At 40.5% G+C, this 12,091-nt stretch overlaps 2 protein-coding genes across 2 annotated transcripts in view; both read right to left on the reverse strand.

The window, feature by feature from the left end:
- The window catches only part of LOC145402563 (putative glutamate receptor), a 30,683-nt gene extending 26,896 nt beyond the window's left edge, over positions 1 to 3,787 (reverse strand). The window contains exons 1-4 of the mRNA XM_080274566.1: positions 3,660 to 3,787; positions 1,855 to 2,013; positions 957 to 1,047; positions 133 to 297 (exon numbers count right to left, since the gene is read on the reverse strand). Coding sequence (XP_080130692.1) covers positions 133 to 297; positions 957 to 1,047; positions 1,855 to 2,013; positions 3,660 to 3,787 — 543 coding nt within the window. The remainder of the gene's footprint in view (positions 1 to 132; positions 298 to 956; positions 1,048 to 1,854; positions 2,014 to 3,659) is intronic.
- The window catches only part of LOC145402688 (uncharacterized), a 315,211-nt gene that overhangs the window by 232,049 nt on the left and 71,071 nt on the right, over positions 1 to 12,091 (reverse strand). The window lies entirely within an intron of this gene.

The following is a 12,091-nucleotide window of genomic DNA, read 5'->3' on the forward strand; positions in this document are numbered from 1 at the left end:
AACAGACCTTTCCTAAGTTGAATAAAATCGTCTGTTAGCAGAAAAAAATACAGTGAAAAGAACGTCTCTGGATTCAGTGAAATCAGAGAGAGAGAGAGAGAGAGAGAGAGAGAGAGAGAGAGAGATCCTTACCCACACATTCGTCGTCAGGGGCTGCAGGAACCCCCACAGCGTGACCTCGGGACTTCCTCGGGCTGCTAAGATTCTGGCGTAGTTGATGGACACGTGGTCTGTGAAGTCGACTGCTGTTGCTCGCTCGGGTGTCATTGTAAACAGTCCTAGGGCAATGTCTGCTTCCTATTGAAGTGGGCAATATACTAAAAGTTATGATCCTTGAACTGTGTGGTGCCTCCTATTTATTTTATTCAGTACATACCATATCCACATGGTTATACTCAACTTAGGGTTGACCTAACAGCTCAACTGTAATTTCTGTCTTCTATTGGGGTGGGGAATATGGAGGTTTGAAGTATTCTATTAAATTTTCACTACTGTATTAAGTAGAATACACTTCGAGGATATGTTAAAGATTGATTTACAAAATGGAGAGGAAACTTTCATAGGCGCAAATAATTCCATCGAATTAAATGTAAATCGCAATAGCCCTTAGAGGTGCCTCATATATTCTGCTTGAGGGTAAGATCCATCTTTCTCCCCATGAAGTTTATGGAGGGACTTGAATGACTACAGAATTAGAGACTGAGCAAGCAAGTACTTCATAAATTATCAGTTTCCATTAAAAACTGTCAGGCTTAGCAGGCAAGTAATAACCTAAATTTTCATATTTCATTTTGTAAAATCATTAATTTTTGCTCCATGATCTGTTCATACATATACAAATTAATCAGTGCCCTCACATCAAAGCTAATCTAATTTCAAAGTCCTACTTACTATGTGAAATCTCCTTGAATACCCAGTATTGTAAGTCAATATTAAACGAGGGAAACCTTGCCCACCTCTCTATACACCATGCCAATCATGCCTGTCCACAGCCCGTCACTGGTCAAATACCCCCACTCCCCATCTCCTGAAGGGATAAATTTGATCCTGGAAAAGATAGATAGATAGATAGAGAGAGAGAGAGAGATAGCGAGAGAGAGAGAGAGAGAGAGAGAGAGAGAGAGAGAGTAAACAAGGTACTGTACAATACATCTTATATTTCACACAAATCATTGCCTTGAGAAGAACTGTGACACCTACATGCGATTTTAGTCACCATTGGGAAGCAACTCGTTCTTTTAATGCTGGTATAACGAGAATGAATAAAACACCTGGCAGTTCAGTGCTGGCGAATGTGGAGAAAACTAGTTAAAAATAAAGAGTTAAATATAATCATATAAATCAATTTATATATTAGGACTTTACATCCACAGATTTAATTTATATATCGAGATACCACGTCCTTGACTATGAGTTGCACACAAGCTGCTGCTGCTGCTGCTGATGATGATGATGATGATGATGATTATTATTAGTATTATTACAACTGTTTATGATAAGTTTGCCACAAATATAATTGAAGCAACATTATGTGGATAGTTAAGGATTTGGGTTTGAAATAAAGTCAATAATAAATGACATTATCGCCCATTTCACTGGACAGTTAGTGGATACAAACCTTTCTTTTTTTTTTTTTCTTTTTTTATTCTATCTTTTATATAATAAATCTAACTCAGTCTACTCTGGAAGGTGAAATGTAATGGCAATAATGATTTATAATATTCCCAATTCTTTTGCAACTGTTGTAAACACACACACACACACACACACACACACACACACACACACACACACACACACACACACACACACACACTCTACCTCTGTCAAAATGTCAAGGCTTACTTATCTTACGTGAAGTTCATTGATTTGGCGATGGCCTCGATAAGAGCGTTTTCGGCGTTGTGGGCGATGATTTTCTTCTCCCCAGGATGGTCCGGGTCGTCCACGGTCTCAGTTTTCTCATTGGGAATCACGACTCTGGACACTATTAGCCTCGGTCGATGGACAAACCTAAGCAAGGGATTATTTACATAAAACTTTGTCACCACAGTCGGCTTTTCACCTGACACTCATCTGCATCCCCTTTCACATTAGTTGATGGTCAAGTGTAGTCAGACTGGAGAATAACTTTGACTAGCAACCAAGGAGCTTCATTCCTTCCACAAAACAAACTTCATCGAATTTCTTGCAACCACGCCTTAAATGGATTGTGACAGGCCCATTTCCCTCTGATGAAAACAAACTAGCTAAAATCTAATACGCGCCCTGCTGTTTTTACTTTAATATGACCTAATATGGTTTATACCCATCTTGATTGCTGAAGTGTAACAATAACGCAATATGCTAGTCATGAAGAAGTGCTGTGTAATGGATGTATAACCGTATCATCGTCTTATTAATGTCTGACCAATGTGAAATAATCTACATCAGGATTATAATCGAGCTAATTTAACCAAAAAGATCTACAAAAGTACCAGAGGCAGGTACAAATACAAAGCACTCAGAGAGCGCATACCTTCGCCAACGCCATTGTCACCAAAACTTTAAAAATCAGACTGCAGTTTTCAGGCTATGCTATGACAAAAAGCATGACAGTATCAGTTTTTCATCAGACAAAGATAATCAATGATTCATTCATTCATTGCCAGACGCCATGTATCCCAAACGGGGTGACCAAGGACTTAGAGTTAATTGTTTTACAGGGAGGGGCACTAATCCTCCACCAACCCCACTTGACACGTAGGGAGAACGCTCTTAGAAATAACTCCAGTGTATCCGAGAAAACAGGAAAACAGTTATTTACATAATTTTGACATTTATTATTGTCAGAAACAAAAATAAATGAAGTTATATGCATTAGTTTTATAGAGATTTAATAAAATCCGCAAAATTAATAAAAAAAAAAAAAAGAATGCTGGATCCTCATCTGGATCCGGATCCAACTCAAAATCTAATAAACACTCCCTTGGCCAATGGGCTTCCCTTCGAGAGAATTTCATTTAAATTTGGTTGTAACTTTTTGAGATATTTTGTGGCTAGACAAACAGACAGACACAAATGATCACATAACATCCGCAAAACTTCCTTGGCGGAGATAGCACAATTCAGAATAAACCACAATTATGTTATTCACAATAGCAAATACACAAAATAAATATTAGTAGCCTACACAAAACTTTCCTACACAGTAGCATACGCAATAAAATTCATTGTCACCTACACTAGAGAGAGAGAGAGAGAGAGAGAGAGAGAGAGAGAGAGATGATCATTTGCTTTGGCTTTCAACTTACGTAACAGGAAAATTTCTTGTAGATTTGATCATATAATTTTCTTTGATCTTCATCTTCTGTAGCAGGAAATTGCTTGCAGATACGATCACTGGTACATTATTTGATTTTTCAAGGTTAATTATAATTTACACTTTTCGTAGACAAAAATTACTAACTCCCTACCTTGATTTCCATGCCGTAGCAACAGATTAATGCCTGAATTTAATGCTAGTCACAGAGGCCGTCGTTCTTGTCTGAATCTGCCACAGAGTTACGGAAAATAATCTGCCATAAGTAGAAAACCATCGCCCTGTTGAAGTGAACACACTGTACAATAACTTAGAAAAATTATGACTTATTTGAAAATACTATATTACATGAACTTACTTGTAAAATTTATCTGGATAATATGGAATGCGTGCTTTCTTAGACAGTCCTTTATTAGACGACCAGCGTGCCATAGTCACTGGTGGGGTTTCCGAAGGGAAGTAAGGATGATCCAGAAACACATTCATTCTGAAATTCATAAAATAATCTTAATATCTTTAGATGTCTGCATTGGTGCATTGTTTTTCTCTGGCCTAAAACTGCCATCTCTCCAGCTTGAATGCTGAGGTGTAACAGAAGAATAACACTGGAAAATAATACTGCTGAAAAAGTCCTTCGAAAATGATCAAGATGTCTATTTCTACCAGAGAGATAGTGAAGTACAGTAAACAGAAAGAGGACGTAAATTTGGGTCAAGTTACAGTAAATCATTAAAATAAATAAAATGCAACACACAAACGACTGACTTATTCAGTTTAATTTTTTTAAAGCTCTCTTAGAGACCTTATATTGAATGGTAGCACACCTTACACCTCACAAACCCCAAACAAATACCGTAATACAGTGGCATAAATGAACAAATTTACTGTTTCTATTAATGATATGACAATACAGCCAGATGCAGAGGCGTTTCGATGTAAAAAAAAAATAATAATATCTATCTCTGCCTTTTAATACGGAATATTTGTAGCTTATCATGGGCTTTGACTACCCAGGAATATTCATTCTATAATTTATGCTTTTGTTGTGTTAAAATCCTGCTATAATCAGTCATACTTTCCTCTTCAGCAGTTCTTCTCTTTTCAAAAAAGAAAACTTACTGATTCTCTTTTTCAAGAAATTATACATAAGTAATGAAGATGGTCATCCATCATGGGGCAAAGAATGTACTTGATCATCTCCTCATGACATCTAGTATTCACAGACAATAGCTCGTAAGAGTTAATAATGGAGCTAATGAAGAGGAACCTGTATAAGACAATACTTCAGCAGCTATGGAATCAGTAAGTAATAACACATGAGAGAGTAGTGCTAACCAAAAGTGTTCATTAAGAGAACACAGAGTAATCTTGAGTATTTGTGAACAGGATTTGAATATAATTTGCAGTCTATTTGCATTCTGTGCTTGTGAGCTTACTCAAGAGTCATCCCGCTCCACAAGAAACTATCTGTTTTACCTAATTTAACAGTGGTAATAATTTGTATAAAGCTTTCTTTATTGCTGTGATTCTCAAATCAGTCATACTGATTTCTTTCACAGCTGTTACACATATTATGGATTTACACATATTATGGATTTGTCTCGTAGAAGGCACTATCTTATGGGTATACGAGTAATTAAAGAGAAGGTTGTCAAATACGTATTCTCTCTCTCTCTCTCTCTCTCTCTTCATACATAGGTACCCATATATCTATCTATCTGTCTATATACCTAGGCTGCTTCCCCCAAGGAAAGGGAGTTAGCTGAGACAGGACGACACACTCGCCATTTACTCATCCTTTCAAACACATTCATTCACATCTTAGCCCCAAGGGAAGAACGGACAGATCCTCACCGCACCACATCGCACAAGGGTCAACTGTGCAGTGCAATCAGTGACATCCGCAGCAGGGCCCGACAGCAGAGCTGGTTTACCCCTGCCACATCATAACAGACCCATCCCCTTACCCGCACCTGACCTGACTAGCTGATCAGACCAAATGTGGGAGAATATCCACTCAGGGCTGCGTCATCACTTATTCATTTACAATTTCTCTCCATTTATTTCTGTCACGCACAGCCACTCTTCCTTGCTCAACAGACATCCCTCTCGCATCCAGTGCTCTCTTCACACTGTCCATCCATCCTATTCGTGGTCTTCCTCTCAGCCTTACACCTCTCACATCAGATCTAGTTATCTTTTTCACCAAACGCTCATTATCCATTCTCTCCATATGCCCAAACCATTGCAACACCCTCTGCTCAACTCGACCAGCCATCTCCCGAACAACTCCAGTTCTCCTTCGCACGTCATTATTTCGCACTCGATCCATACGCGTCACTCCACACACACACACACACACACACACACACACACACACACATATATATATATATATATATATATATATATATATATATATATATATATATATATATATATATACACTCTCTCCATGCATAGGTACCCATATATATATATATATATATATATATATATATATATATATATATATATATATATATATATATATATATATATATATATATATATATTATTAATAACAGAACGGAGGAAGGAAAAAGAAATGGGGAAAAAAAAAAATCCATACACCAGATTACTGGTGTCCTCTATTCATAAAATATCTGTAACAGTTAGACTTGAACAGTTGTGGGTTGAAATTTGCAGGAAAACAACTCTGGGGAAGCGATTTCCAGAGAGATGCAGTTCGGGAAATGAAAGAATTCTGATAGGCAGAAGTTTTGCAATATGGTTGAGTGACATTCCAGTCATGAGCGCTACCAGATGCCCGTGTAGCACGAGGGAAGGCATGGAGAAATGGCACCATGGACGCAACTTCGTCTGAGCATTTGCCAAAAAAATATCTGTAAAATAATGCAAGGGAGGCAACATTCCTTCTTACTTGCAGGGGAGGTAGTTTATATGTAATGGCAGGGTTGTTAATGATTCTAACAGCTTTATTCTGAATTTTGTCTAGTTGTCTTAATGCAACCTCTCCACAACCATTCCACAAGGGTGAGCAATATTCAAGCTGAGAGCGCACATGACTCTTATAAATTATAGCTAACTGCTCATCGGCTAAGAAGTTACGGACTCTGTACAATAATCCAAGTTTCTTTGAGGCGGTTTTAGCAAGTGATCTGACATGAGAGGTCCAGCTGAGGGCACTCTTAAGTGAGACACCAAGAATTTCAATACTTTTGGAGAAGGGAATATTAGTAGCACTGAAGGTAATGTACGAATCTGGCAATATCTGTCTATTAGTAAACTGTATATATTTAGTTATACTAGCATTAAAAGAGACAAGGTTGTTTTGTCCCCATTCACTGATTGTAGCTAGATCTTGATTTATGGAGATGGCTGTACTGAGTTGAGAGGTAGAGATATTAGACTTTGTAAATGAATGTCTGAGTGTGAATGAACTATGTAGTGTTGAGTCATCTGCATATGAGTGAACGGGATTGTGAGTGACAGATAAGAGATCATTAATATGAACCAGAAATAGGGTTGGCGCCAGAACTGATCCCTGCAGTACGCCGGCGTTAATTGAGTGGAAATTCGAATATACATCATCTACTTTCACTCTTATTTTCCTGTCACTAAGATAAGAAGAAATCAAAGGAACAAAAGACGTTAGTCCATAGCAAGGGAGTTTCGACAGCAGGGAACAGTGCCATACTCTGTCGAAAGCTTTAGAGATATCAAGAGCTACTGCATGAGTTTCTCCAAAAAGATCAATTGATTGATGGATGGTATGAGTTAAGAGATTGAGTATGTCAATGGTGGATCTTTCGTGGCGAAAACCGTATTGTCTATCACTAATTAAGTTGTTGGATTCAAGATGTTTAACAATATGCTTATTAATTAAAGTTTCAAATACCTTACCAAGAGAAGATGTGACAGCTATTGGTCTGTAACTGGAGGGGTCAGACGAACTTCCTTTCTTCGGAACTGGGTGGATATTGGCTTCTTTCCATGAATTTGGGAATAAAGAAGTATGTATGCATAATCTGAATAATTTGGCTAGGACAGAGGCAAGTTCAGGGGAACACTTTTTCAAAACAATCGGCGGAATTCCATCTGGGCCTGGAGCTTTGTTGGTAGGTAAATTGTCTAGGATGGATTTTACGAATCTTGTCTGTATTTTAAGTGGGGCAATTTCGGGAGAATCAAGTTCCAGTACTGAGACATTCTGGCTGGTATCATCTATGGTAGAGTTTCTTGCAAAGGTACTAGCAAAGATATCTGCTTTCCCACGTGGGTCATTTGTAATATTGCCATCTGAAGATTTTAGTGGGGGAATGGAAGATGACTTGTTAAAGTTATTATTGAAAGAATTAAGAGTTGACCAGAATATTCTATTGCCATTAGGGTTGTTAAGTAGTTTTGATGCTTGCTTTTGAAGAAAGTTTGATTTAGATAGATTTAATACAGCTTTTGCATGATTTCTAGCAATTTTAAATTAGGAGAGTGATTCAGATGTTTTTGATTTTAAGTAAGCGTTATATGCTAATGACTTTTGGGCTGTTGCTCTGGCACAGTTGCCATTAAACCATTTTGGAGAGTTTGATCTTTTAGTGAATTGTTGACTTGGTATGAATAAATCCATACCAGCTAGTATTAAGTCGGAAATGTGTAAACTGGGTAGAATTGGGATCACTAGAGAAGAAAGACTGCCATGGAACATCAGCAAGATAATTTCTAAATCCATCCCAGTCTGCCCTGTCAAAGTGCCATCGGGTCACCCTGACAGGTTCGGATTGGGGAGGTGTAGGAGGGTTAACTAATGAGGCTTTGATGAGATTGTGGTCAGAGGATCCAAGTGGTGACAGTATCTCTATCCTGTATTGATCTGGATTATTTGTCAAGAATAAATCCAAGAGATGGGCATTATGGTCAGGATTATCAGGTATTCTGGTTGGTTGCTTTACCAACTGGGTGAGATTAAACGATTCCGCAAACAGCTCGCATTCTAGACCAGCGTCGTCAGTCCGGGCAGAATGCAATAACCATTCAACATTATGTATGTTAAAATCACCCAAAATGGTAATTTCATTGCCAAGGGCAAGGTCAAGGTTACTCAACTGAGTGGATATGGAATCAAATACACTGGGTTCCGAAGAAGCATTGGTTGAACGATAAACTACACAGATATAATTGGTAATGTTTTGGCAATTTAATTTATATAATGAGTAATCAAAACTGGATGAAGTGAAGTTTAAAATAGTATCAACTGAATATTGGGATTTGATATAACAACAGGTGCCGCCCTTGTTTCAAAAGTTTGTAAGGAGATGGTAACCGGGAAAATAAAATGGAGATATATCGGTAGAAGGTGAGATTTGTGGTTCTGTGAGGAAAAGGGCCAAAGAGGATATGGACTGAAGGAAAAAATGAACTGAGTTTAAATTTGTGGTAAGGCTGCGGATGTTGGTAAAGAATAAGGCCGCACCGTCACCTCTTCGCCAATGAGCATTCCCGGAAATAGCAACAGTCGCTGCCGGCACAGTCGCTTGATGGCGACTGGGAGGACCCTGTGCCTCCAGCCCTACCCTGCCGGTGGTGGCAATCCGAGGTACCACCTTACTTGATTGTAAGATTGCAGCGGCCATTACTAAAGATGTGAATAGAAGGTGTGATATGTTATGCGCATGTAGTGTGGTGTAGACAGTTGAAGGTAGAGGTATTATGAGAGCATGCTGGCCTACTCTCTGTGTAAATGAATGCACTGAAAATGTTCAGAAAAGGGAGATGGTCAGGATCAAGTCCTGAGGGCTGGTGAAACGGGAGCTCCAGCTCTCCCTATCACCAGCTTGCCATCAACCTCGGGAGTACTGCCCTGTTCGACTGGTGCTACAGTCTACTCCTCCAAAATAAATAAATATAGATACATATATATATATATATATATATATATATATATATATATATATATATATATATAAAACATAGATTGATAAATGGATATTCTATATATGTACATGCATAGCATATGTATTTAGATAGATAGAGAGATATATAATTATTTATTCATTTATTCATCATCTGCAGCTTGTAACATTCCACTGTAGGACATAGGTGATCTCTACCCCATGAGGATCTCGGAAGAGGTGTGGAACTAGGTAGTTCTGCCATCCTCCTCCACACCGTCCTCATCCCCCATCCCAAAAGGGCCACCACTCTTTCGGGCTTGGGTTCCGGCTCTAGAAGGTCTATGAGAGGTGGGGGATGAGGTCTTTGCCATTCTCCTTCGTTCCCTCTCCGTCCCCCACTCCCGAAGGAGGAATGGGAGGTCCGGGGAAATGTGTTTAGTCTGACTGCTGCTAGATCTGGCTGCTAGTAATCTGACTGCTACTAGGTCGAAGGCTCGAAGCAGCACTTAAGCCTGCTCACGGCAGCAAGATATCATTCAACAAGCTTGGCACTTGGATAGTCTGTCTAGTGCCAGAGGCCTCAATGGACTGGTTGACAATCGATTTTTTTTTTTTTTAAGTAAATAATTTATTTGGTTGATAAATGTGCTGAATTATCCCATGATAGAGCTAATCAGACAAACCAAAGTAAAAATTTGGAGATACAAGCCTTCGAAGTTGCACAGAAAGAGGTTGCGCCAGCCTCAAGGGTCGTGGCGTTATAAATCGCCAAGCCTGGGGACAAAACAAGACTGTGATCCCCAGCTAAGTTGTGTGATTGTGGTTCTACTGATTAGCCAAGCTTTGCTTTGGCATGGCCAAGTCAGCAAATAACCACGATTAGTGCTTTGTTCCACAGTACAAGAGACAAGAACACAGCCATAATCACATCAGAAAAAAGATTCATCTCTGTTACAATAGACATGAAAACCAGGAATATGTGGTGGCAAGCAGCACATCAGGAATACCCTATCACATTGGGCTGCTCCTGTTGTGATGCGGTGCCAGAAAATATAGAATCGGTGGTCATTTAGTAAATCAACACATTTATGTGGAAAATACAGTACTCCCTCTACGATCCAGACACGCACAGTCCGGACCCCCCACTACCCGGACATTTTGGGCCATGGACTTCGTAACCCCGAAATCGCCACCAAAACGTACAAAATAAAAAAAAATCTTTTCCCCCTGTAATTTGAACTTGGCACACAGTGTGAACCAGCTGTGTTTTGCCATGTAGTGCTGCCGATGTCCAGCAGGGCGACACTGCTTCCTCCCCATTTCCTGCCCGTCCTTCATTGTAAGTGCACGCTCATCACCGTGGCCACTCACGTGCTTGCTTTTGTGGTGGTGCCCTACCTGCTGCAGTCTCTGCTGTTCCTCTCCTGCCTCTTCTTCATGTGTGTGATGATGGCCCCACTGCCCGAGAAGAGGAAACGAGTGATTCTGACTCTGGAGAAGAAGAGGGAGATATTGGAGAAGATGGACGCGGGATGGTCGATGTCACTTATCCTCCGTGAATTCAACCTGGCCTGCTCTACATTGTTTGATATCAAGAGATCCCGGGACAAGCTTACCCAGTACACAGCTGACTTCGCATCGAAGACCAAACGCAACATGGAAAGGAAGGTTGTGTTCACTCCCCAGCTTGCAGAAATAAACCGCTCCACATTGATTTTGTATCGTCAACAACGTGCTGCTTGTGTGCTGTTGTGTGGTATGGAACTGAAGGCCTCACTCTCGGTAAAGTCTACAGCGCTGATGAAACTGGTCTATTCTATCGCTTGATGCCAAAGAACACTCTAGCTGAGGAGACAGAGAAGCTTGTACCTGGCCGCAAGCTTTGCAAGTAATGGATATCTGCTTTGTGTTGTGACAATGCTAACGGCATGCACCAGCTCAAGCCCGTTATTGTTACCTGTGCAAAGCACCCTCGGTGTCTTCTTGGGGTGATGGGTGTCCCTCCTGTCGTTTGGTACCATTCTTTGAAGGCTTGGTTCACAGCCAAGATCTTCAAAGACTGGTTTCACTGCCACTTCGTCAAGGTCATCCATTACCAGACGAACACACTGGGAATCCCACGTGGTCAGGTAAAGGACCTCCTTCTTCTGGACAATGCACCTGTGCATCCGTCCGACAAGGAATTGGTGGCTGAGAATGGCTGCATTAGGTGCATGTTTGTGCCACCTAATACAACTGCTCTCATCCAACCAATTGACCAAGGAGTGACAGTGGCAACGAAGAGGCTGAACCATTGGAAGTTCCTGGACAAGGTGATGGTTGTTCTCGAGGATGAGGACGAGCACAGGGAGGGAGCGGACTTTGGAAAACCTTCACCGCTACAACATCAAGTCTGCCATCTACAACTGGGCCAGTGCATGGATGGAAGTCTCTGTCAAGACTCTGGAAAATGGTTGGTCTCGTCTGCTTCTCAGAGCCGATGTGGTGCATGATTTTCTAGGTTTTGATGTGGCTGACTTCCATGCACGTCGTCATGCAGCTGGCGATGATGTTGATGTGGACGAAGTGTGTGGGTGGTTGGATGACAACGAGGGCGATCCTGGGTATCAGATCATGTCTGATATCGAGATCATATCTTTGGTTTCCAGTACAAATACCCAGCTTGAAGATTCCAATGAGGACAGCGATGATGATGCAGACTCCTCTCAGCGTGCCACTACTCTAGCCATCCCCAAGCTGAGTGCACTCCGGGAGCATGTCAAGTTTGTTCTCGATTACCTAGAACACCTGGACTGCGACAGGGAGATGGGGCTCTTGGGACTTGTGGAGCAAGTGCACGCTTTCAGGCAGTGCATCATCAATTGCCCTAATAGTCGTTCCTTTACATCAATCAACC

Source organism: Coenobita brevimanus, chromosome 58, assembly GCF_032717465.1.
Source record: "Coenobita brevimanus isolate Jiangsu-jjx chromosome 58, ASM3271746v2, whole genome shotgun sequence".
Classification (NCBI taxonomy): domain Eukaryota; kingdom Metazoa; phylum Arthropoda; class Malacostraca; order Decapoda; family Coenobitidae; genus Coenobita; species Coenobita brevimanus.